Source organism: Molossus molossus, unplaced genomic scaffold, assembly GCF_014108415.1.
Source record: "Molossus molossus isolate mMolMol1 unplaced genomic scaffold, mMolMol1.p scaffold_m16_p_12, whole genome shotgun sequence".
NCBI lineage: Eukaryota > Metazoa > Chordata > Mammalia > Chiroptera > Molossidae > Molossus > Molossus molossus.
Window position 1 is genome coordinate 96251777 of NW_023425347.1, and position 24682 is coordinate 96276458.

The window sequence follows — 24682 nt, forward strand, 5'->3', positions numbered from 1 at the left end:
TAACTATTATTTTGTTTCATTCTCTGCAAAACTCACTGTTTATATAAGTTCACATCTTTAAATATTCTAAATTCTTTAAAATAAAAACAAGCCACTGTTTCCTTTGCTCCCCCAAGGATGGTTTAAACCTGCCATTTTCTTATCTTAATGTACTATTATTTCCCTTCTTGAGTCTGGTAAACATAAACCAAAACAAAACCCAAAAACCACTAACCTCATATCAATAAGATTTTAATGAGTTAAAATATATGAGATTTTATGAGTTAAAATAGCCATTACAGATACCTTTTGGCATTCTGATGAACTCATCTGTTTCTGTTGAAGGAACAGGCTTTTTTATTTAAATAAACCATTCATAGTTCCAAATGTATAGTTTGTGTCTCTATTTTTTGTTAGGTCACATATTCATGAAATGGTGGTATCACAAAACATTTGAAATGTGTAAAGACTTAAAATAAAACCAAAGTAAAAAAGTACATGGAGCCCTGGCCGGTTTGGCTCAGCGGTTAGAGCGTCCGCCTGCGGTCTGGAGAGACCCGGGTTCGGTTCCCGCTGGGGGCATGTATCTCGGTTGCGGTTTGTCCCCGGCCCTGGTTGGTCGTGCGGGTGGCAGCCACTCGATGTGTCCCTTTCACGTCGATGTTTCTCTCTCTCTCTCTTCCTCTCTCTCCCTCCCACTCTATCTGTGCAAAAAGTGGAAAAATGTCCTCAGATGAGGATAAAAAAAAAAAAGTACATGGAGCCCTGGCCGGTTTGGCTCAGCAGTTAAGAACGTTGGCCCATGGACCAGAGTCTTGAGTTCGATTCTGGTCAAGGGCACGTACCTCGGTGTGGTTCAGTTCCCAGCCCCGGTCGGGGTCATGCGGGAGGCAGCCAATCAATGGGTCTCTCTCACATAGATGCCCCCCCCCCCCCAATCTATCTGGAGATAAATGGAAAAATATCCTCAGGTGAGGATTTTTTTAAAAAGAACATGGAGAAAAGAAAAAATGCAGTCCCAATTTATTCCTAACCCAAACAGCATAACCAGAACACTGGGTGAAGACACCCGCTGGACATTTTCCAGGCACGATCTCAACTCAGAGCTTAAAGCTTCCATAGCTATTCCACTCCTGTCTTCTGAAGAGTACCACCCGTGCCACCTGTGCTAGCAACTGGGTTATGTTAAATATCAGCACAAACTCTTTACTTCAAAACACACAATATGACAACATGCCAGAATCTATTTTTACCTCAATCCAATACAAAATTTCTACAGGGCTAATGAGCTGGTGAATAGCTAGATTAAAAGCAACGTGATTTGATTTCGCCCAGCTGGTGTGGCTCAGTAGTTGAGCGTTGACCCATGCACCAAGAGGTCGCCGGTTCGATTCCCAGCCCGGGTACATGCCTAGGTTGTGGGCCCGATCCCCAGTGGGGGGCATGCAGGAGGCGGCCAATTGATGTTCTCTCTCATCGATGTTTCTCTCTCTCTCTCCCCCTTTCCCTTCTGATCTCCCCTGATCTCTCTAAAATCAATAAAGAAAAAATTTAAAAAAAAAAAAGCAACGTCATTTGTTAGCTACAGAATAATCTTCAAAACTGTTACCAACTGAGGTGATTATTATATTATTGAGCTACATACCCCCAACTTCATATTACCAGCTACACAAATAACAGCCCATCATGAGAGAAAAATAATTTATCTCTTTCTAAATCAATAGTTGATGCTTCTGTACTATTTTTTCTTCTTTATTGCTTAGCACATTTTTAAGATTTTGTAAGTCAAACTTCAGAATAAAAGAAAATTTTTGCTCTAAACATAGGAAATATAAACCCACATTAAGAAAAATACAGCCCTGCCCTGACCAGTTTGGCTCAGCGGTTAGAGCACTGGCCTGCAGTCCAGAGACCCGGGTTCGGTTCCCGCTAAGGGTACCTCAGTTGCAGTTTGTCCCCGGCTCTGGTTGGGTTGTGCAGGTGGCAACCACTCGATGTGTCCCTTTCATGTCAATGTTTCTCTCTCTCTCACACACTCCTACTCTAGCTGAACAAAAAATGGAAAAATGTCCTCAAATGAGGATAAAAAAAAATACATAAAAGTTAAAAGTCCGAACCACCTCTTTTTTATATATTGAATTTTGATGTTTAACAAAAAACAACCAGAAAAACAGAAAGATGTTAAACTCTTCAAAGTTTTTCTCTGGGTTCTGACAGGCTTACAAAACCAAGCAGACTCTCTTCTCTAAATACCAGTAAACATAAACTTGAAATTTTAACATGCCAAATAGGAAAAGGCAAGGGTTCCAAAAAATATGCCTGACACTACATCAAAACAAAACATCTGAACATCTGAATTACAGGAATACACACAGCAAGCCCATGCTTTCCCTGCCGTCTAGTCCCCAACGTGACCTCTTTTTTTTTTTATCCTCACCCAAGGACATTTTTCCATTTTTTGTTCAGATAGAATAGGGGGGGGGGGAGAAACATTGATGTGAGAGAGACATCGAGTGGCTGCCACCCACACGACCCCAACCAGACTGGGGACAAACTGCAACCGAGGTACGTGCCCTTAGCGGGCTGATGAACCTGGGTCTCTCTGGACCACAGGCTGATGCTCTAATCACTGAACCAAATTGGCCAGGGCCCCAATATGACCTCTTAAAAGTCACACGTCGGAAGTCAGGAGCCTCAACCCTCGAATGGGTGAACTGAATTGCAGACTGAAAGCTTGCACTCCTTTCTCCTTTGTAACCACTCCACCCCACCTGATCTGGCCCTGCCCACCTCACCAGCCTCACTTACCATTCTTCCCCTTGCCCCACTCCATCTCCCTTGCTCCAGCCACATTGGCTTTTGTTCTAGTCTTTAAAATAAAAATCTAGCTTATTCCTACTTCAAGGTCTCTGCTTCTGTCAGGACCTCTCTTCCCGGACGGCTCTTCCGGAGGATCTTCGTGTGGCTGGCCATGATGCCAGTGGGGAAGCTGATTACGTCATGTCTCCCCTGACGCACCAGAGCTAAGGCAGCCCTCAACCTACCTAGTCTCAATCACATTTTATTGTCTTCAAAGCATTCGTCACAATCTAAAATTATTTTGTTTACTTATTCATTTGCTTATTATCTGCCCATAAATTGGAAGTTCCATGAGACCAGAGATCTTATCTATCTGGTTCACTACTATAGAAGAATACCTAGGACATACTAGACAATACATATTTGTCAAACTAATGAAGTAAAGAATGAATGGATAACAGGCTAACAGTCAACTTTGACAAATATTTTTATAAAAATATTTTTTAATTGTATTACAAACAAAGCCAGCGTTGGGGATTTTAGTTATCTGGGTGATAGCTGAGAAGGTGATGCCCAGCCCAGAAGAGCATCACATGTAATCTATTTACAAAATCTAGCCCAGAGAGCCTGATCACAGTTAGAGCACCTGGGAAGAACCCTGAAAGGTCCTGTGCACACCTGAGCAAACATCACAGGTCAGGACTGGGGAGGTCTGCAAAGATCAGAGCCATGTTAGTCCAGATGGAGATAGGGAAAAATAGTAGTAGCAGTATAGCTAGTTAACAACTTTGAGTACTTGGGTTGGGCTAGGAACACTTCACAGAACCTTACCCATACCATCTTGTTTAATCTTCGCAACAACTGTATATATTAATTTTACTATTACCTCCATTTTTACTGATGAAAAAAACAAAGACACAGAACATTTAATTAACTTCTCAGGGTCACATCTAGAAGCCAAAACCTGCTCACAAGGCAGTCTGCTGTAGTCCCCACCCCTAACCATGACATTGTATCGCCTCTCCAAAAACAGCAACTACCTTTATTCAGCACTTATTAGACACTAGAGCTCTACCCATAATCACCTATGAAATCACCATGATCACCCTATGAAGTCAATACAATTATTATCTATACCTTACAAATAAGGGAACTGAGGCACAAGGTAACTTGCCTATGGTTACATGGCTGGTAAAGTTACAATGACTTGCCTCAGCTCATACAGCAAACCAGGATCTAACCCAGAAGTCTGGCTCTCCCAAATACTCTCTTTTATTATCAATGTTCCTCGGACATGCTATCAGAGACAGATAGTCTCATGAAGGAACTTTGAAATGTCCGACTACGTCCCTGGGCTTGCTCTCCCTTGGGACCTCATTTCTACTCCCCTGATTGTCTCTGATTCACCCCCTTGCTGGCATTTCATCTCCACCAAAATTCTACCTCACTGAGTCAATCAGATAGAACTCTCACTTTAAATAAATCTGAGAAACACAATGAATTCTTGAATCTAATTTCAAATTCCAGTGAAACAAAATTGTATGGTAATACCTACTAGAAAATCATGCTATTACAATACAGCAAAAAAGAAAAAAGAAAAAAAGAGAGAGAAGTATCAATTTTAAAAGTTCAACAAAAATATAGTTCCTGCAGGGATCGCAAGCAAAGCTGTGGGTAAGTATGAGCCAGACGGCAGTCCAACTAGCTAAAGATGACAGGAAAATTACGCAGCGATATGCTCACTAAACTTCCAGAAGCCCCAGTGCTACCAGACAGGTAAAACCCAGCCTGCTGCAAAGCTGGCCATCACCTTAAATACTTGCTCAATAGAGTTTTCAATTCAGTGGAGATCATTTTTTCATGGACTATCCCCCAATCATGACATTTTTAATGGAAGTCAGTGAATAAAGAGAAATTTGCCTTACAGCAACTTTAGCAAACGTACCTATTCCACAAAGCAACAATCGTCTCTCTTTAGAGCCCCAAGACAACACCTTCAAGAACATGTCCATGCACGATGCATGCAGGTTCGCGTTCAGAGAGAACGTGGCAGGGGCTTGTTGCAGAAATGCAGAAACACTCTATGCTTCCTAATACTAACTTCCCAGAATGTCCTCAGTGACCTCTGGCCTCACTGCAAACCCTAAAAAATGACTTTACTCTTCTTGTCATCTCAACAATGAATGCTCTGAATAAAAATTTGGAAGAGGAACAATGAGGTATCACCTCACACCTGTCAAAATGGCTGCCATCAACAAATTACCAAACAAGTGTTGGCGAGGTGTGGAGAAAAGGGGACTCTAGTGCACTGCTGGTGGGAATGCAGATTGGTGCAGCCACGATGGAAAACAGTATGGTGTTACCTCAAAAAATTAAAAATTGAACTGCCATTTGATCCAGTGATCCCACTTCTAGGAATATACCCTAAGAAGCCTGAAACACCAGTCAGAAAGAATATATGTACCCCCATGTTCATAGCAGCACTATTTACAATAGCTAAGATCTGGAAACAGCCCAAATGTCCATCAGTAGACAAATGGATAAAAAACCTATGGTACATACACACAATGGGGTACTATGCAGCTTAAGAAAGAAAGACTCTTATCCTTTGAGACGACATGGAGGGACCTGGAGAGTATTATCTAAGCAAAACAAGCCAAGCAGAGAAAGACTAATATCACATGATCTCACTTATTTGTGGAATATAATGAACATAACAGTCTGAGGAACGGGGTAGTCCCAGAGACGTGTAAGTGGGGTACAGACTGACAATCCCCAGAATAGGGGGTGTTGGGGAGATAAACCACAGAACTTATATGCATGTATGCATGAACAATGGACATGGACAACAAAGCTGGGGACAGGGAAGGGAGGGGGTTATCAGTGGGGGGGAAAGGAGAAATATCTGTAACAAAAATTAATTAATGAAAAAAAATTGGAAGAGGAAGAAACATGTCCTGTTTAATTCCCATTCTGAATACAATTTAGGGGAAAGCTAATCCAAGGCTGCAATACACTGAAGACCTAGACTGTTTTCAGTTAGCAGAGAACGACCATAGCCATTGGTTGTTTCCTCCAGTTAGATGAATCAGCCTGTCAGACAGCTCCTGATGCATCTGTATCTGAGGAGGAGGGAAGCAGCTGCCACACACTAACTCATCAGTATCTAGAAAGATGCAGCATGTAGTTACTGAACATGATCTTCACACTTTCGTGCCCTTTCGCATGTGAAGCAGTGGCAACTGGATTATTTACAACACAGACCTTTAGCCCTGGCTGGTTTGGCTCAGCAGTTAGAGCGTCAGCCCGCAGACCAAAGAGTCTTGAGTTCAATTCCCTGTCAAGGGCACATACCTCAGTTGCGGGTTCGATCCCCAGCTCCAGTCGGGGTGGTACAGGAGGCAACCTACTGATGTGTTTCTCTCACATAGCCGTTCCTCCCTCTCTCCCTCCCTCCCACTGTCTCTAAAAATAATAATGGAAAAATATCCTCAGGTGAAGATTAAAAAAATTATAATTAAAAAACACAGACCTTTCAATGTGTTGATGAACCACTGAATCCTAAGATCTGCAAAGTTGTTACTGTCAGTCACAGCTAAGGACAGTACTTGCAAAAATGCAAGCAAAGTAACTAACAGAGACTAATTCTAACACTCTTACCTTTAAAGTTTTGTAGTAAATAGCCCTGTTGATTTCCAGTGGAAATAAATTTTGCTCTTCTCCTGAGCAAGCCCAATTCACATATCGCAGCCAGTTCCCCTTCTCTGGATCGGTGGCGTCAATGCACATCCATCCCAAGTTTGGGTAATACACCTTGGGAGGAGAAAGAAAATACCCTTTTAAAAATGGCAGTATCTTTCAAATGGTTCCATTTTCAACTTTTAAGACAATTCTTTTTCATTATATGTAAATACTCTGTAAAGCAATTCTCGGAAACAAAATAAATAAGCAACAGAAGAAAGAAAAATAGAAGATGAAAACTGAGACCCAAAACTGTGTAATCCTTATTAGCTATTTTTCTGTCTGGGCTTGTCTGAGTAACTGTTTTCTCCTAAACTTGGAGAGCTATAGTAAATGTGCTGAATGGTCTCCAAACGCTTTGCAAATACGCACACAAAGACAAGTAACAGCTCTTTTCCCTGAAGATGGAGTTGCAAGAATGAGCTGGCAGCACCCAAACCCTGGGCTTGCTAGGCTGCTGTGCACGCGGCCCAGTCCCAAAGGCTCCAGCAGGTCCCTTCACTGCGGGGCTGACAGGAACCTCAGTGAGGAAACAGGTAGTGTTCAGCTACACGTGGGTGACAGGGTATGATGCTGTTGCAAACTCAGTTCACCCTAAACCCTTCCTTATCCAGGGCACCTTGTCAGGGCTGAGGTGCTATAGAATAGCACTCTAGGAGCTATCAGGGTCCTTCAAAAAAAAGATCAAAACCCCAAGCCCACTTTCCAGAGTCAGATGAACCTCCTCTTGCAAGCAGCTTTGCCTGATCATCCCATCTCAGCCATTCCTTTGCCCAGATCCTTCCAGCACTTCACATTCCTTCCTTTCAAAGAAATTCTATTCAGCAACTATTTTTAACTTTATCTTTGTATGTACATATATACATGTTTTACTTCCCCCAAACTAGACTGTAAAACACTTGATTAGGCACTGAAATGAAATTACAGAATCAACTGGTAACAGACCTGTCAAAAACAAGGCAAACGAAAGGAGTTTTTCACTTTCTCTTCAGGAAGGAGGGAAAGAACCTCGATGCTTCCATTTCTTCCTGAACACACACAGCCGAGACCCCAGCGCTCATTTCTTCTTTGCTCTCCCACCCACACGAACACTCTCCTTCACTGCAGGCTTCTTCCTAGAACAGAGCTCCCGCTCTGCGCTCTGGGCATGCCTGTGTCCCCGAGCCTGACAACCGGGGGCAGCGCCCACCTTACTGGACACTGGCCTACTTCCTTTCTCTTGGGAGTTAGGTGTCAGGCATAACGCTACATGTTTTCCATATTATTTCGTTTATCCCCATGCAGCAGACTCATTATTATGCTTTTCTAACACATCAACATTGAAGATCAAAAGTTAATTTTCCCCAAGTTGCCCAATTAATAGTAAAGATGGCCTTAACTCCAGGTCTGCTTGACCTCTACCTATCCTTCCCTTCCCTGACCATCCTAGTTAGAACTGCAAATCCTTCTCTTCCCATCAGCAGCTCAGGCAGCCCCTTTGATTTGTTTTTCTTCATAGCACTTATGCTCTTTTAAAGTATGAGATCATCGCCCTGGCCGGTTTGGCTCAGCGGTTAGAGCGTCGGCCTGCGGTCCAGAGAGACCTGGGTTTGGTTCCCGCTAAGGGCATGTACCTCGGTTGCAATTTGTCCCCGGCCCTGGTTGGTCGTGCGGGTGGCAGCCACTCGATGTGTCCCTTTCACATCGATGTTTCTCTCTCTCTCTCTCCCTCCTGCTCTATCTGAACAAAGAATGAAAAAAAAGTGTCCTCGGGTGAGGATAAAAAATAAATAAATAAATAAAGTATGAGATCATCTACGTACTTCTCTTACTTAGTGACTATCTCCTCACAGCAGAGCATTAGCTCCAGGAGAAGACATTTCGCCTTTTCATTCCCTGCACTACCTCCGATACCTTGACCAGTACCTGGCAAAGAGTAGGCTCTCAATAAATGACTATAGGATGAATGAACAGATTCCATTATATACAAACGTATAACTGCCATCATTTAATGAGCACCTACTATGTGACAGGAACCATGCTAGAAGATGCTTTGCAATTGATTTAATCACCATTAAGTGCCAAGAATATTTTCACTATCCTTTAAGTACCCTCAGTGAGTTTATTCAAAAATTAGGTGTTTACGAAAACATCTATCTGCACCATTCTAAAGAGAGGTTATCTTTGTCACATCAGACTCGTTTTCAAACTCACTGTCACACTCACCCTCAGTACACACACATGCGTGCACACAGACACTCCTCTCCCTTTAAAACAAAGAGAAAGAGTAGCCCCCAAATGGTATGTTATGAAGAGACAGCATCACAGTGCAAATGTTAAACTTTATACACCAAAATAACATAAGCTACTTTACTTTCAAATGTTTAAGAGATATTTTTGTCATATTTTTCAGCATGATAAAAATAAGGGAAATGGAGTAGTTGGTCCTTTAACACTGTCAGTCTACATTAGTTACGTTTTACTAACTTTTGGATAAAAGTCTTGTTTTGACTTCTCACAATGGATGGCAATAATCCACTCACTCTCAACCCACATCCTGACACAGCTCCAGACAGCCACCAGACCGAGATGAGGCTGGAAAACCGCACGAAGTTTTCAAGCAGCTAGAGAGAGGCATCAGGAGTCTACTCGTCAACCTGGGGATAACAATACAGTCTGTGCCGGCACTTTCTGGCTCCCAGGTCAATACAGACCTTTGCATGGTATGCCACTTGAGTGAATTCTTTAGGTATGGCTTGTTCTAGCTCAAAAGGGACTAAGGCATCTGCTAAATCATACTTAAACTAAAATACTTAAGTTTACAGAGAAAGATAAACACTTCCTTTTTTTTTTTAATCCTCACCCAACGATATTTTTCCATTGATTTTTCAGATGGGGGGGCAACATCAGTGTGAGAGAGATCGATCAGTTGCCTCCCGTACAACTGAGGCCAGGGATCAAACCTGCAAGCCAGGTACATGCCCTTTACTGGAAATTAAACCTGCAACCCTTCGGTATGCAGACTGACGCTCTAACCGCCAAGCCAATTCAGCCAGGGACACTTCCATTTTTAAAATGTGCAAACAGCCAGACCAGTGTGGCTCAGTGATTGAGTGTTGAGCCATGCACCAGGGGGTCACCAGTTCAATTCCCAGTCAGGGCACATGCCCAGGCTGTGGGACAAATCCCCAGTGTGGGGCATGCAAGAGGCAGTCAATCAATGTTCTCTCTCTCTCTCCCTCTCCCTTCCTCTCTCTTTAAAATCAATAAAGAAAAAAAAATTTTTTTTTAATATGCAAACAAGTAGTTCACAAAGGAATATACATGGCCAAAACCTTGTGAAGATAAAAATTAAACTTACCTAATAACAATTAACAATAACTTCAAATTAAATATTTTTCACCTACTGAACTGGTAAAAATTATTTCTTAAGGAACAAAACAATATTAGAAAGCAAACATTCTCTGCATAATTAAGTGGAACAAATCGATGTTTCTCTCTCTCTCTCTCTCAAATCAATAAATAAAAACATTTTTAAAAAGTAAACATTCCCCAATGTCAGTCAAAGAATAAATTAGTATCACTTTTTTAGATGAATTTAGCAGTACTTGAAAAAAACAAACAAACAAACAAACAACCTGAACTAAAATGTAGATGCACTTTAACCAGCACATACATTTATAGGAATTTAGTCTCATGAGATAATGGGGCAATTATACCAAAATGTATGTATGAAGATGTATACAGCAGTGTGGTTTATTATAGTTTCCAATTCATTCCTAGATGGAAGACTCACTGATTAGCTCAGTATAATATATGCATCTAACAGAATACTAAATAAATGTTAAAAAGTACTACTGCATAAATGATTAAATGGCTTATGTGGAAACTTCTTTTCTGTTACATATTTCTGTAATCCTTAAGAACTTTTTTCAATAAGCACACATTATTTCTATAATTAGAAGAAAACAGATCATCAGAAGTTGTAGAAATATATTACTGGTGTAAAAGATAGTCAGAGTACATGATGACTGAATGAAGCCATTTACAGAAAGTATGGCTTATATAATGCCATTTTTGTTTTAGACTTGAATATATGAAGAAAAAAATCTGAAACTAAATAAATTTAAATGTTAATAATGTTTTTCTCTGAGACATAGAATTACCCATTTTTTTCTTCTGCTTATTTAAATTTTCTACCTTTTCTTCACTGATTTAGTATAATCTCTTAGTAAACAAAGGAAGTGGGCGGAGAGAGCAAGTCAGTCTTTTGAATGAAACCTAAGTTTGTATAAAGGCAGCCAAGGTCTGCTTAGTGCCAGGCTAAAATACTCATCTTCCTCCTCCTTCCATCATCACACACACACACAATGTAGCTTTCTCAATTGTCTTGAGTGAGAGCCAACCCTATAAATAAAAATGTGCCTGACCCTGGCGGTTTGCTCAGCATCGGCCCACAGACTAGAGAGTACTGGCTTCGGTTCCCACTAAGGGCACGTACCTAAGTTGCAGTTTGTCCCCGGCTCCATGGGGTTGTATGGGTGGCAGCCAGTTGATGTGTCTCTCTCACATCAGTGTTTCTCTCTCTTCCTCCCTCTCTCCTTCCTGCTCTATCTGAAGATAAAATGCAAAAATGTCCTCGGGTAAGGATAAAAAAAAAAGTGTCTATATATAATTCCTATCTCAGATGGTCAAACCTTGGTTTCCAATCAATTCATTTCCGTAGTTGACACAAAGAACCTAATCTCTAAAATGTGATAGAATTTTTTAAAATGTAAGCTATAAATTACTAGACTGCGAAACTGCCATCACACGTTCTAAGAGTAGTGGAAAGACAGTGGAGAACCAACTAGACTCCCTTCCCTTTACACAAAGACAATGCAGAATCCAGGTGAAACTTCCACCTTAGCTCAAACTCCACAAATGATATGTAACAAATCTATTTCCACATCTTAATGATGACCAAGAAAGAAATACTCAGTTGACTAGATCCAAAGGAGAAATAATTCCATATATTCAGTAATTTTTCACAATCCAATTTATGTAACAGTCCCTTTTAACAAAGCAAAGGTACCTGACTATGTACTACATATTATGAAACAATTCTGACAAGTTAACTTTCAAATGGAAATACCCTAGCTGGGGAGAAAACTGAAGAAAGGGAAGTACTTCAATGTCAAGCACAGGGCTAGATGTTTTATTTAACCTTTACAAGAACCCTATGAAATACTATTAAATCCCTTTTATATATCAGGACACTTGGGAAAGTTGGTAATTTTACTAGAATACTTAAGTCATCAAAAGTCAGAGCCAGGACTCAAACCTGGTTTTTCCTCATTCGCTCTTACTTTTCCAAACGTCTCCTCCCATCCTCAACCTTTGCTGGGTCATCCAGGCCTGACTTCCTTTCTGCCGCTACCACCAAACAGAGACTGAGTATTAACTCTGTCACACAGAACGTAATTATCATACCACCCAATTTAATACCGTCATTTCAAAACAGTCATAAAATTATCCAAATTCAAAATTTACTACACATTCCAATTTAAAAACATTCAAAAATAAATACTCATGATATATAGAGAAAGGTTTGCAAAAAACAAACCAAAATGTTAAACACGGTGTCCTTATGGGTTGAGGATGAGGGTTTTAACTTATATCCTTCTTTATCATTTATATGTTATACTGTATACATATAAATTAACATTGATAAAATAAAATTTCTCATTCAATTAATGCAAATGTACCATAATTCGAATCCTAAACTGTTTGCCTAGAGGTCCTTACCCACCCTCAACTTGCAGGAACCAACTCACTTTGCCGGAAACCACTCCCAGGAGTTAAGACAGGGCAATTAAGACAGCTCTTCATACTGTAGAGTCTCATGCTGAGATAAGTCTTTATTCACTGAAACCAGCCCCCCAGAGTTAGAGTCCACAGTAATGAAGCCATCCCACTGGCTGGCCTCTGGACTTCCCCTCCCACTATGGGGCTCTAACACATTAGTGATGGAGACAGGCCCTCTCCTGGGGTCCAAGTGCCATTCCACTGGTTCTAGTTTGTCATACTGTCTGAGGCTCCTTTTCATCTTTATTTCTCTGGGGATCTAGCTTGTTCAATTTTCAACATTATGATCTATACATCATTTCCCACTTTCCCTGTCTGTTCCTGAAAGACAGACAATACCTGATTATATTTCCACTGGGGTCAAAAGGACTCAAGGGAAGACAGCAGGTTCACTTCCCCACTAGCCAACTTGCATAGCATTTACCTCCAATGCATTTCCATAAGTAAATAATTCAGAAGTCAATTCCAGGACCTTCCAACCAATAGTATTCTAATTTTTTGTTTCAAAACACAGCCCATACCTTCTGACACTGGAAGAGAAAGAAATTCTAACAAAAATGAACATTGGTAAACATTTAAAAAGTATTCAAATACAAACAAAAAAAAGTCTTTATCCACTATCTGATAATGCAAGTGTTTTTCTTTGATGTTCAGGTTCAATTAATATTTGTTGAGCCAGCAACATCTACATCAAGTAATTTCATATACATCATCTAATCTATAGGCAAACAACTCTGCGAGCTTGTTATCCTCATTTAAAAGTGATGATAAAGAAAAATATTATTTAAAAAATTACATTAAAGTATTTTCATTATTAGAGATACAACTTCTCTTTCAATTGTAGTTGAAATGCAATTCTACTGCTTCCCTCCATTCTTCTGACTCAAAATCAATTGCCGGAATGAATAATATAAAAACAGAAGGGGTGAACAACCAAGATTACTCTATCCTACAAAGCTATCATTTAGAATCGATGTACATATAAAGAGTTTCCCAGATAAGAAAAAGCTAAAGGAGTTCACCACCACCAAACCAGTATTTATGAAATGTTAAAGGGTCTTCTTCAAGAAAAAGAAGATAAAAAATATGAACAATAAAATGATAATACGTACATATCAACAATTGAATCTACAAACAAAATGAACAAGCAGAACAGAAACATTCTCATAGATACAGAGAACATTCTGTTGGTTGCCAGAGGGGAGGGGTGTTGGGGGATGGGTGAAGAAGGTGAAGGGATTAAGAAGTACAAACTGGTTGTTAGACTGACAAACCTCAAAGGAAGGGGGTGGGGGATAAACCAAAGAACTTATATGCAAATATGCATAACCAATGGACACAGACAATAGTGTGGGGAAAGGCAGGAGGAGGGTATAAGTAGGAAGGAGGGGTCAATAGTGGAAAAAGAAGGAACACTGTAATACATTCAACAATAAAGATAAGTTTAAAAAAATACAAAAGGGATGAGCTATCAGTTTTCATCTATAACAATATGGGAAAACCTATTTAAACGATTAACAATGCTGGGTTTTAAAAATTAAGAAATATACACTCATGATATTTATGTAAATTAGTATCCTTCTAGATGTCTGTTAAGAAAAATTTGTCAAAAATTAAAACATATAAAGTAACTTTTGACTTAACAATTATAATTCTAGAAATTTATCTTAATAGGTTAACCAGACAAGTCAGCAAATATGTATATAGAGTTTCATGTTTGAAGACTTGTTAATATAATGAAAAAATTAAAACTATTTAAATGCCCAACTGGTTAAACAGTGAATGGTACAACAGAATTCTAAGCAGCATAAGAAATAGTAAGTACATAAGTGTTTGACACAGATATATCCATAACATATGGAAAGCAAAAGGCACGTTACACAACTACATGTACTGTACTGTTTAACCTCCACTGCATGAACCACCTATGTATGTGTCTGTATCTGTACCACAGAGGCAGAGAAACAGTTAAAAGAATGTCCATCAAAATGTTCCCAAATGACTTTTACTTGTGTATAATCTTCTGTATTGTTCATGTTATTTTGCAATGAGTGTGTGCAACCTTTGTAAGTTAAAACAAAACATAATGAATGGCACCAAGAACCAACCCTAATGCAAACTGTGGACTTCAAGTGATGATGTGTCAATGCAAGATCATCGATTGTAACAAATGTACCACTTTGGTACAGGATGTTAATAGTGGGGGAGGCTGTGCATGGGGGCAGGCAGTTCATAAAGGAACTCTCTGTACTTTCTGCACAGTTTTGCTGTGAACCTAAAATGCTCTAAAAAATAAAGTCTGTATCTTTTTAAAAGACATAGACTTTAAAGATTTAGTTCATCAGAAGCAATTTGAGCCCCATAGAAGTGAATTTGAAAGGCTTTCCCCAGAAGCTGTTCTAGAGTCCTACAGATTGCTCAGCAGATGTGGGGCAGGCAGGGGACTAGCAGCCCACCCGCCACCCCCCGAAACTGATCAAAGAACGCTCTCCTCTTCGGAGAACCTGTTTTGTGCATTCACCCTGAGGATACTCTACTGTGTTTCTCCTGTTATTTCTGATTTAACAGAATGTTTTCAGTGAAAGCTTAGAAGACCTAAGACTATGCTAGATAACCAAGGGCTCAAGAAAAGCAATTTAACGCTGTTTCTGATCAGCTTTAAAATGGAGTTCTAGCTGGAGCAAAAGATGAGCTGTTCGGAAGGGGCTCTAACTGAAGAATGCCAAGATGAGATTTTAATGACAAGCAGTTTCTGTTACATTAATAAGAGGCACTCTGATGCAAGTCTAAGGATAAGACCAAGGTTGCAATAAATTAATGGGGAAATACTAAATTTTACCTGGATTCTTATTTCCTTCTTTATAAGAAATAGTACATTATAATTTATGCTCCCTGTACTTTGCCAAATGCTACTTCTTCATATGTATGTCATATATATATCTACTTGTAACAAAGCAAAGACTTAGGTTTTTGTATGGAATATATATATACTTTATAGTTGGGACTATCTGAATGACATCCAGATTTTTTTCTTTTTTTACTGTATTGGGGTAACACTGGTTAATACAATTATATAGGTTTCAAGTGTACAATTCTATAAGACATCATCTGTAATATTGCATTGTGTGTTCACCACCCCAAGTCAAGTCTCTTTCCATCACCATTTCTCCCCCTATGCCCTCTTCTTCCTCCCCCCACCCTCCTTTCCCTCTGGCAATCACCATACTGTCATCTGTGTCTATGAGGTTTTTCTTTTCTCCTTTGTTTAATCCCTTCACCTTTTTCACCCAGCCCTGCAACGCCCCCTCCAGATTTTTTTTATAACTGCAGGAAGAAAAAGCCAGCCCTGACAAAAACTCAATCTTTAAACCTGACCCACAAAAACTGGCAATGTCATAAGGATTCACAAACTGTGGTAGTAATTAAGCAGAAGTACCTGAAGTTAACAAGGGAATGTTAACAGGCTTACAGTAAACTCGAACCCCTAATATGCCATGGCTCCAAATCACAACTTTTGCCAAGCTGCTATGAATTCGTACTATGCATGAGTTTCAACACAAATGAAGCTTAATGGACAAAAGGCACCATTAATAATGCATACAATATGCCCAACAATATCAAACTGCTGTGTTGAGTAAAATGGGTACCATGAACTTAGGTTTAATTTTAGTGGCATTTGTTCAAGCTTTGGCGTTTTACACCCGGAACTAGAGCACACATTTCCTGGGTCCCTGACATGATCCTCGCTCAGGTGAGTGCTAACCTGAAAGACCGCATTTGTAAGTTTCCCTTGAGAAACTTCTAAAATTAAAAATGTAGTTTGGAGCATAATTTTGTAGTCAAGACTTTTGTGACAACTCAGGGTAACAGCATTTTTTGGCTGGGTGGTTTTTCTACAAATACAGCACTCTCTGACCTCAAAAGTGGTAAAACAGCAAAATGTAATTATTCTTAGGTAAACCCTCATTTCCTAAAGCCCCTTGGGTTAACTGTCATTAGGCTCATTATAAGGGACTCACAACCAAGAAACTCAAAATTACTAGGAGAAACCGTCAGAATTTTCAAATTAAGCAACATTACTTATAGCAATGAGGAGAGCAGCAATATACTTCAAACGTACAAATGCCACAGAACTTCTTGATGTAAAATGTCCAGACATTTCCTATGCGTATTTTATTTTTAGGCTTTTGTATGTTTACAGTGAAACAGATGTGATTCAATTTAAGACAAACTGAGAGAAATGCGTATCCTCGCCACCAAAAAACTTTAATTGCTTTAAAAAGGAGTCACACCATGTCCGGCTGGTGTGGCTCAGTGGTTGAGCATCGACACATGCACCAAGAGGTCACCGATTCAATTCTTGGTCAAGACACATGCCCCGGTTTTGGGCGAGGTCCCCAAAGGGGGGCATGCAGGAGGTGGCCAATCGATGTTCTCTTTCATCGATGTTTCTCTCTCTCTCTCTCTCCCCCCCCTCCTCTCTCTCTAAAATCAATAAAGAAAAAAAATGTTTAAAAAGAAGGAGTCACACCACTGAGTTCCTATAAGAATGTGAGGAACTCGAGGGGGCACCAGAACTGAACTAAATTCCACATAATTGGTGAATTCGCATGCAACTCTCCAGGAAACAGTAACAAACATATTTTATCTTCACAGCTGTCTTAATGAGATATTTTTTATTCTCCCTATTTTGAAATTAAGAGTTTTAGCCAGAGTTGCAAAGCTAAAGGTAGGATATAAACCAATGAAACATTTTTAATTGTCTAACTGACTATCCGGTGAGAGATATGGGTTCTAGTTCTGAACTGACACCACTCTCAACATCTGGGCCCCACTGTTCTTGGCCACTTCACCTCTGTAAGCAGGGCGCTAATGTTCTGCTCTGTCTTCCAGGATTATTGGGAGAACATGAAACAAACTGAATAAAAGCCTTTTGAGAAGTTCAAAGCACTATATAAATGTGCCATGTGCTAAATATATTCAACTCTGAATATTCCAGCAACACAGATGACGTTCTAAAATATAGAGAAGACCCCACAGTGTATTTTTGTGGCCACCTTGGGGTGTCTTTTATGGTGTCTATCTGGAAGGCTGTAAAGTGACAGACAAAAGTCTTGGCTGCAAAGCAAACACCCTGAACAAGGCAATAGAAAAAGTGGATTTGACATTTACTGTTGAGGACGGCCAAGCAGTCTCAAAATACAAATGTAAACAGCAGTCTGTATCCAAGGAAACACATTTTCTCCTTAATAAAAATATTCTTGATTTTAAAGAACACATTAAAGTGGTTGTTTTAATTTCAAAATGTCAAATCCTAAGAGAATAGACCATTCCTTTAAAAAAAGTATAGAACTCTGATAAACAAAGAACTAGAATTCTTTCTTACCTCCCACATGTACACATTATTCTTAACCTGAGATCTTTTTTTCTTATCACCAACAAATGGTCCAAACTTTTTGCCTTTTAGAATTGGTTTAGTGGCCCAGACACCTAGAAAATAAAACCAACATTTTAATAATGTATGTGGTTACCTTAATGACTGAAGCACTAGTGCCCCCCCCCCCTCTGGAGCATGCTCTCCTACCCAATTCCCCTTCCTCAGGCACGTATGTATCTTTTGCTTTCTTTCTCCTGAGCTCCAAGGGCCCTTCTTCTGCCTCTGTGACTTGTTTCCTGAGCCCACATAGCCCAGCTGGCTCACTTCTTCTGCCTCTGTGGCTTTCTTTCTAAAAGGCTAGAACTCTTGGCTCTGAGTTCTGTCTTTGCTGAGCTCAAGAACCGAGGTCTAACAGCACCACCACCTGGTGCTGTGACTCAGGTTGGCGGCTTACCACTCTTCTCGGATTGGAAAGAAAAAACGAAAAGACTGAAGCACTAAAATCAACTCAGTTTCACAAAATAGTTAAAAGGTTAGACAGCCTAAAAGCAAGATAATGTTAAGTCAGCTAAGATCTAGTGAAATTAAATCAAGTCTTCAATGGTGATTTCTATTTCTCTTCTTTATGTTCTATATTTTCCAAATAGCCTATAAAGAACCTATATTTTATATAGTAGGAAAAAATGTTTTATATTTGCTTGTTTTTATTTATTTACTTATTTATTTATTTTTTAATCCTCACCCGAGGACATTTTTTGGTATTTTGTTCAGATAGAGTGGGGGGGGGGGGGGAGAGAAACATCGACGTGAAAGGGACACATTGAGTGGCTGCCACCCACACAACCCCAACGGGGCTGGGGATAAACTGCAACCGAGGTACGTGCCCTTAGCGGGAACCGAACCCGGGTCTCTCCAGACCGCAGGCCAACGCTCTAACTGCTGAGCCAAAATGGCCAGGGCTATATTTGCTTGTTTTTAATTTTTTCATGTAAAATTACCCAGACAGTACAATCACCAATACTTGGAAAACAGCACAATCACAATTAAAGAGAGAAAAATACTGGAATGTAGTGAAACTACAAATACTTTTTAACTCCTCTTTCTACTTCTCTACAGACTGCAAATGATCTCAAATAAATATGAGTTGCTTTTATAAAAAGTTGGAAATACAGTTTTTATAAATAAATATTTTTGAAGTTTGTTTTTAAAAACCCTCTCCTCACTAAGTTTCCTAAAAACTTAGCTACTGGGACAACTCCCTTTGATGACTTGCAACAGCCAAGATTTATGCTGCCCCGTGGTGTTCGTAGGGTGCCTCTATTTCCTCTGCACTGACCAGAAGGCAGACAGACCAGCTGAAGCAGCAGTGGATAAAATGGCAGGAGGCCACCAGCAGTCAAGGGAACCGTGAAGTCGCACAGAAGTGACTCTCACTGACAACATCCCTCTGAACACTTCCCCTCATCTCCTGGCCTCAGCCTCCTCACGTACAGGAGGAGGGAGGTGTTTCAGCCAGTCCTGCTCAGCCAGGATGTACAATTTCCACTTTTCTGTAAAGTCTGCTAGGATCCTGTTTGATAACACAGCTAATAATCCATTAGTGGAGCTATAAAATCAAATACTTTCATATGAATGATACAATTTAAACGCTTAAGTTATTCACCGAACAGTTTCCAATGAGAATTAGAAAGCATTTATAAAAAATTTATTCACACACACATATATATATACATAAATTAGAATATCAGAAGTACATCTTTAAAAAAGGAAACAGGCTCTGGCTGGTTGCTCATTGGTTAGAGCGTTGGCCTGGGGACTGAAGAGTCGTGGGTTCGATTTCGGTCAAGGGCACGTACCTCAGTTGCTTTTGGTCACTGGCCCTGGTCAGGGTCATGAGGGAGGGGAGGTAACCAATCAATGTGTCTCTCTCACATAAATGTTTCTCTCTCTCTCCCTCCCCTATTCTGTCTGAAAATAAATGGAAAAATATCCTCGGGTGAAGATTTAAAAACATAAAAAAGGAAACAGGATATAAATATGATATTATTCCAAGACTGTACTTTGATTAAATTTTTATAATTTACTTCCTTAGCCTTATGACCAAAGATCAGAACACAAAGCAATACCAAATACACAAAAGCTTGGCTTGTATTAAACAAGACATCCCAGCCTGAAGCATTCAGATTTATTCAGGTTGTCATTCATTCAAATACCTCCTGAGGTCCATAGTGTCATCATGTACTGGAGACATAAAGATAAATAAGAAATGAAGGTATGCACAAGCAATGAAAGGGACAGATGTGAAAACAAGTACAAAATAACAAAATAAACCTAACAGCACAATCACACTCATACACTGTGTGGGAAGAAGAGCCCCAGGGAGACATGGAGAAAGGGGGACACTCAGGCTGAGTCACAAAGGGTGGTGGGTGTGCAGGTGTTTCTGGTTTAATTTCATGATCTATGTCCACCCTGGATTCTTGACTGGAAATTGCATAAACACCACATACTCTTCTAAGTGAGAATGTAAATCTGTTGCTTTTATGGTAAATTCCCTACCTTAATTGCCTCAAAGGAAGCCTGGCTGCCGGCAATCCCTTCCCCCGCTCCTTCTCGGACCCCAGTACTCACCAATCCGAGTCTTGTCAACAGCAGATGGGAAAAGCCTCACTTCCTCTGGAAGTCCGCGAAGCACATGTTCAGGTACCTCAGCCAGGGTCTCAGTGGCTGCCACAGGCTCAGTATCGTTCTGCAAGTTAAGAGACAGAAGGATCATTGCAAAATGAAGAAACCCAGTTAGCATTTTGTTTTTTTCTGGTCCAATGAGCAAATATGCAAACATGTAACTAACTGAAAGCTGAAACTGGCAAGCCAAGACCAGGACAATGATGTCAAGCATTTCAGGAGTTGTTTTGATGCCTATTTGTGAGTCTACAAAGGAAACTACTGGCCTTCAAGCATGTCTGTGTTAATGTTTTCTTCCAGCCACCTGCAACCATTTTCAAAATACGTATATCTCTGGCACCATATTGCTTTAAACTCAGAGAGACTCTGTCAGCTTAAGCTTACACTTACTTTTAAGTCAAAGGCTACCATCAGCATTTTAGAACATCTAAAAACTCAAAATCAACACTCCTTACTCAATGAATATTTTTGGCACATACCAGAAAGGCCATGATGGCCAGCGGGACCCCAACCCATCCATGCTTTTATTCCCCACCACCAATACCCCTTGACAGAGCCTTGGCTATTCCAACCAAGAACACTACAACTTATTCTGGACCTTCAAGGGAAGTGTGACCTTTCCAGAAAACAGTAATCCACCAGTCTACCAAGTCATTAAATAGCAAAGTCGCCACAGTACCACACAGTCTCTAAGAAAGGCAATTTTATACAATTACTAACCAAAGTTTATGCTAAAATTCATTGTACTCTTAAAAACAAGATTACTGCCCTGACAGATCTGGCTCAGTGGTTAGAGTGTCGGCCTGCAGACCAATGAGTTGTGGGTTCAATTCCGGTCAAGGGCACGTACCTCGGTTGCGATTTGTCCCCTTCCTGGTTGGGGTCGTGCGGGAGGCAGCCACTCGATGTGTCCCTTTCACGTCCATCTCTCTCTCTCTCTTTTCCCTCTCACCCTCTCTCTCCCTCCCACTCTATCTGAAGATAAATAGAAAAATGTCCTCTGGTGAGGATAAAAAAAAAAAAACAAGATTACTATTAGATACATATATAAGGGGACGAAAAACAGAGATTTGGGCCAACTGGTAAAACATGACTGTTATTTTATTTATTTATGTAGTTTTAATCCTCACCTGAGGATATTTTTCCATTGATTTTCAGATAGAGAGGGAGGGAGGGAGGAACATCGATGTGAGAGAGACACATCAATTGGTTGCCTCCTGCACAACCCCAATCAGGGCCGGGGATCAAACCACAACAGACGTACGTGCCCTTGACAGGAATCAAACTCGTGACTCTTTGGTCCACAGGCCTACGCTCTAACTGCTGAGCCAAACTGGCCGGGGAAACATGACTGCTATTTTATAATTAACTTTCAAATCAAAGGAAAACCAAGCATCTATTAACTGGTACTGCATAAACCCTAAAGAACTGATGTGTGTATCATGACACCTAAAAACGATAGGTTTTGTAGTCTGAGTGTTCTTTATTTCACTGCAAAGGGAAACATTTCTCAAGGACTTTCAAAGAAACCAATGCAGGCAAACAGCAAACTCTAAGCAAAAAAGATTAATTTCCCACAACAATCAAGCTCTTGTAATTTTTAAGAACATTTTGTGCCAAGAAAAAAAATCATCCAAATTTGAGTACTCTCAATATTTCAATTTTTAAAAAAACTATCAATAGACTGCTTCAAGAGAAATAAACCCCATAGCAATGAGCAAGTCATTATGAAGGACTCTCTGGCCTGCTCTGAGTTGGAATGTGCAAAAGCAGGCATCTGAAGACCTGGGTTCACGTCTTGGAAGGGGCAGAGTCGACAGCATTCGCCTTAGAAGAACAAATGCCTCGATCCTGCTTGATCCACTCCTGGTCCCAGCATACCATCATGCACAAGTGAAATGCATTCCACATCGCAGAAATACCAAAACCGCCCCAGAAAATGACCGTAAGGTATTTTTAATTAGCTAAAGTGTAAAAATTTCTTACTTCTAAATATAGTGCCCATTTACAAAATTTTTAACTATAAACTAGAATTTTGGAAACATGAATCAATTGTTTTTCAAAGGGGAGAAAAGTATAAAATTGGTAGTTGGTACCCTAGGCTATCTAATAATTATTTTTTAACACTGATAAATTAAGCAATATTAACAAGTACTAGCCAGAGTTATGAGTCCTATCAGCACATGGCCATTTAGAACAGTTAGAGGGAGTTTCTTTCCCTTTTTTGCAGATGGAATCCTAGACAAAAATGTTAAAGGATTCGACACTATTGAACCTCCCTAGGAGCCTGAAAAGACAGTGTCAGCTAACCAAAACTGATACTCCAGGCACTGCCACAGGAATACTAATAACTTAATATGCACCCAGAACCTCCCCCGGGACTCATGTAAGCACTGTGCTAGTTTACCATCTTGTATGCATGACAGAGTTTACTCCAAACAGACCAAGAGACAGGGACTGTCAGCAACTCCTCCCAGACACCTCCAACACCCTCTCCCTCTCTCTCACTCACACACACACACACACACTCACAGAGGCCTAGGGAAATGGTCTAAGTTGCTCAGGGCCAGAATATGAACCTTGTCTGTCTGACCCTAGAGCCCAAGCTCATAACCACTATGATGTTTCCAGTTAAGATTCTGCTAGATGTGCTCTACGGCTCTAATGTAAACCATGGTGACCATAGCTGACAACACTATTGCAGGATGAAATTTGCTGAAGAGAGGAGAACTTAAACATTCTCACAAACAAAACAAAAAATCCAGAATAAATAAAATGAGAGGTGATGGATATGTTAATTAACTGTATGGTGGGAATGCTTTCACAATGTACATGTATATCAAATCACTACGATGTATACTTTAAATAGCTACAGACTTATTTGTCAGTTATAACGCAATGAAGCTGGAAAAGAAAAAGAACGATTCTGTTGGAATATAATCTAAGAACCTCTGCCCTACAACCTCCAAACGTCCACAGAAATGCTGGCAGGAGGTGGCACCTAAGGCAGGAATGGTCATTCCCACAGGAAATTTGTAACTTGAGTGTAAGTTGGAGAACAGGTATGTTAACATCTGTGAAACACCTGTGAATATAAAGGACCGCAGCACAGCTGCTCCAGGATGAAGAAATGAGGACAATTCCTACACACTTATTTACCTGCTTTCAGCCGACCCATTATTCATCATTTGGGCTCATTTACGTAGCTGAGAAAAGCTTTTTTCTGTTTATTTTAGTATCTTTCACACTAGAACAGGACTCAACTAAAACAGGAGGCCCTCCATCTCTATGCAGCCTTCCAGACCTGGCCAGGTCCAAGGCCTCCCTCGTGCCTCTCAGACGGTCAGAAGGCCCACTGCAATGGCTGGAAACTGCCCTGAATGTCTTCAGGAATTCAGCCACTCGAGGAGAAGGTGGGTTGGCCTGCCCAAAGAGAACCACCTTCTCTCTCTCCTTCCTTCTTTTTCCTTCATAGCTCTTATCACCATTTTAAATAATTATTTGTATAATTACAAATTTAATGTATCTCCCATCACTCCAATGCTTAACAGGAGACATAAAATCTTTGTCATTTAAATACCTGAATGAATAAATGATTCTTTAAGCCAACTTCAAATCTTCTTTAGAAAAAGGAGGTTATATAAATAAAATAGCAGGGTCATCTATCAGAAAGTATTTTCTCCATGTGTGCCTGAATTTCTTGAATTTGAGATAGGTATTTTTCTGAGTCAATACAAAAATCTTTTTTTTTTAGAGAGAGAGGGAGATAGAAACATTGATGTGAGAGCCCCCACATGCCCCCTACTGGGGATTGAGCCCGAAACCGGGGCATGTGCACCGACCAGGAATCAAACCGGACCTCTCGGTCCATGGGACGACACTCAATCCACTGAGCCACACCAGCCAGGCAAGAATCCTTTTTCAGAATATGTGATATGCTCTCAATTTCAAGCAACCAATTTATAGGTAAAACTTTAGAACAAAAGAATGCTTAAAAAAATTTTCCTCCCTCACACACTCATAAACTGGAATCTCTTTTTTATAGATATCTTGAAGTAATAGATATAAGATAATCTAAATAACACCATCTCGGTACTTACGCTGAGGAATCACAAGTTGATGCTGGGAACTTTTCCCAGACTGATTTTGTCTACAGGAAATCACAATATCTACTCAATTAATTTAATAAAGTCTTTCTAAGTCCCTCCTATGTTTCAGGCATCACATTTGCCTTAACAGTGTGTCACTCCAGTGAGGAAGACAGACAAAAGCAAA

The 24682-nt window shown here is 40.1% G+C and overlaps 1 protein-coding gene across 2 annotated transcripts in view; it reads right to left on the bottom strand.

The window, feature by feature from the left end:
• The window catches only part of PRDM2 (PR/SET domain 2), a 104196-nt gene that overhangs the window by 69853 nt on the left and 9661 nt on the right, over positions 1-24682 (bottom strand). For both annotated transcript variants that reach the window (XM_036257164.1, XM_036257165.1), the window contains exons 2-4: positions 20354-20471; positions 17732-17835; positions 6439-6591 (exon numbers count right to left, since the gene is read on the bottom strand). In XM_036257164.1, the coding sequence (XP_036113057.1) occupies positions 6439-6591; positions 17732-17835; positions 20354-20471 (375 nt within the window). The remainder of the gene's footprint in view (positions 1-6438; positions 6592-17731; positions 17836-20353; positions 20472-24682) is intronic.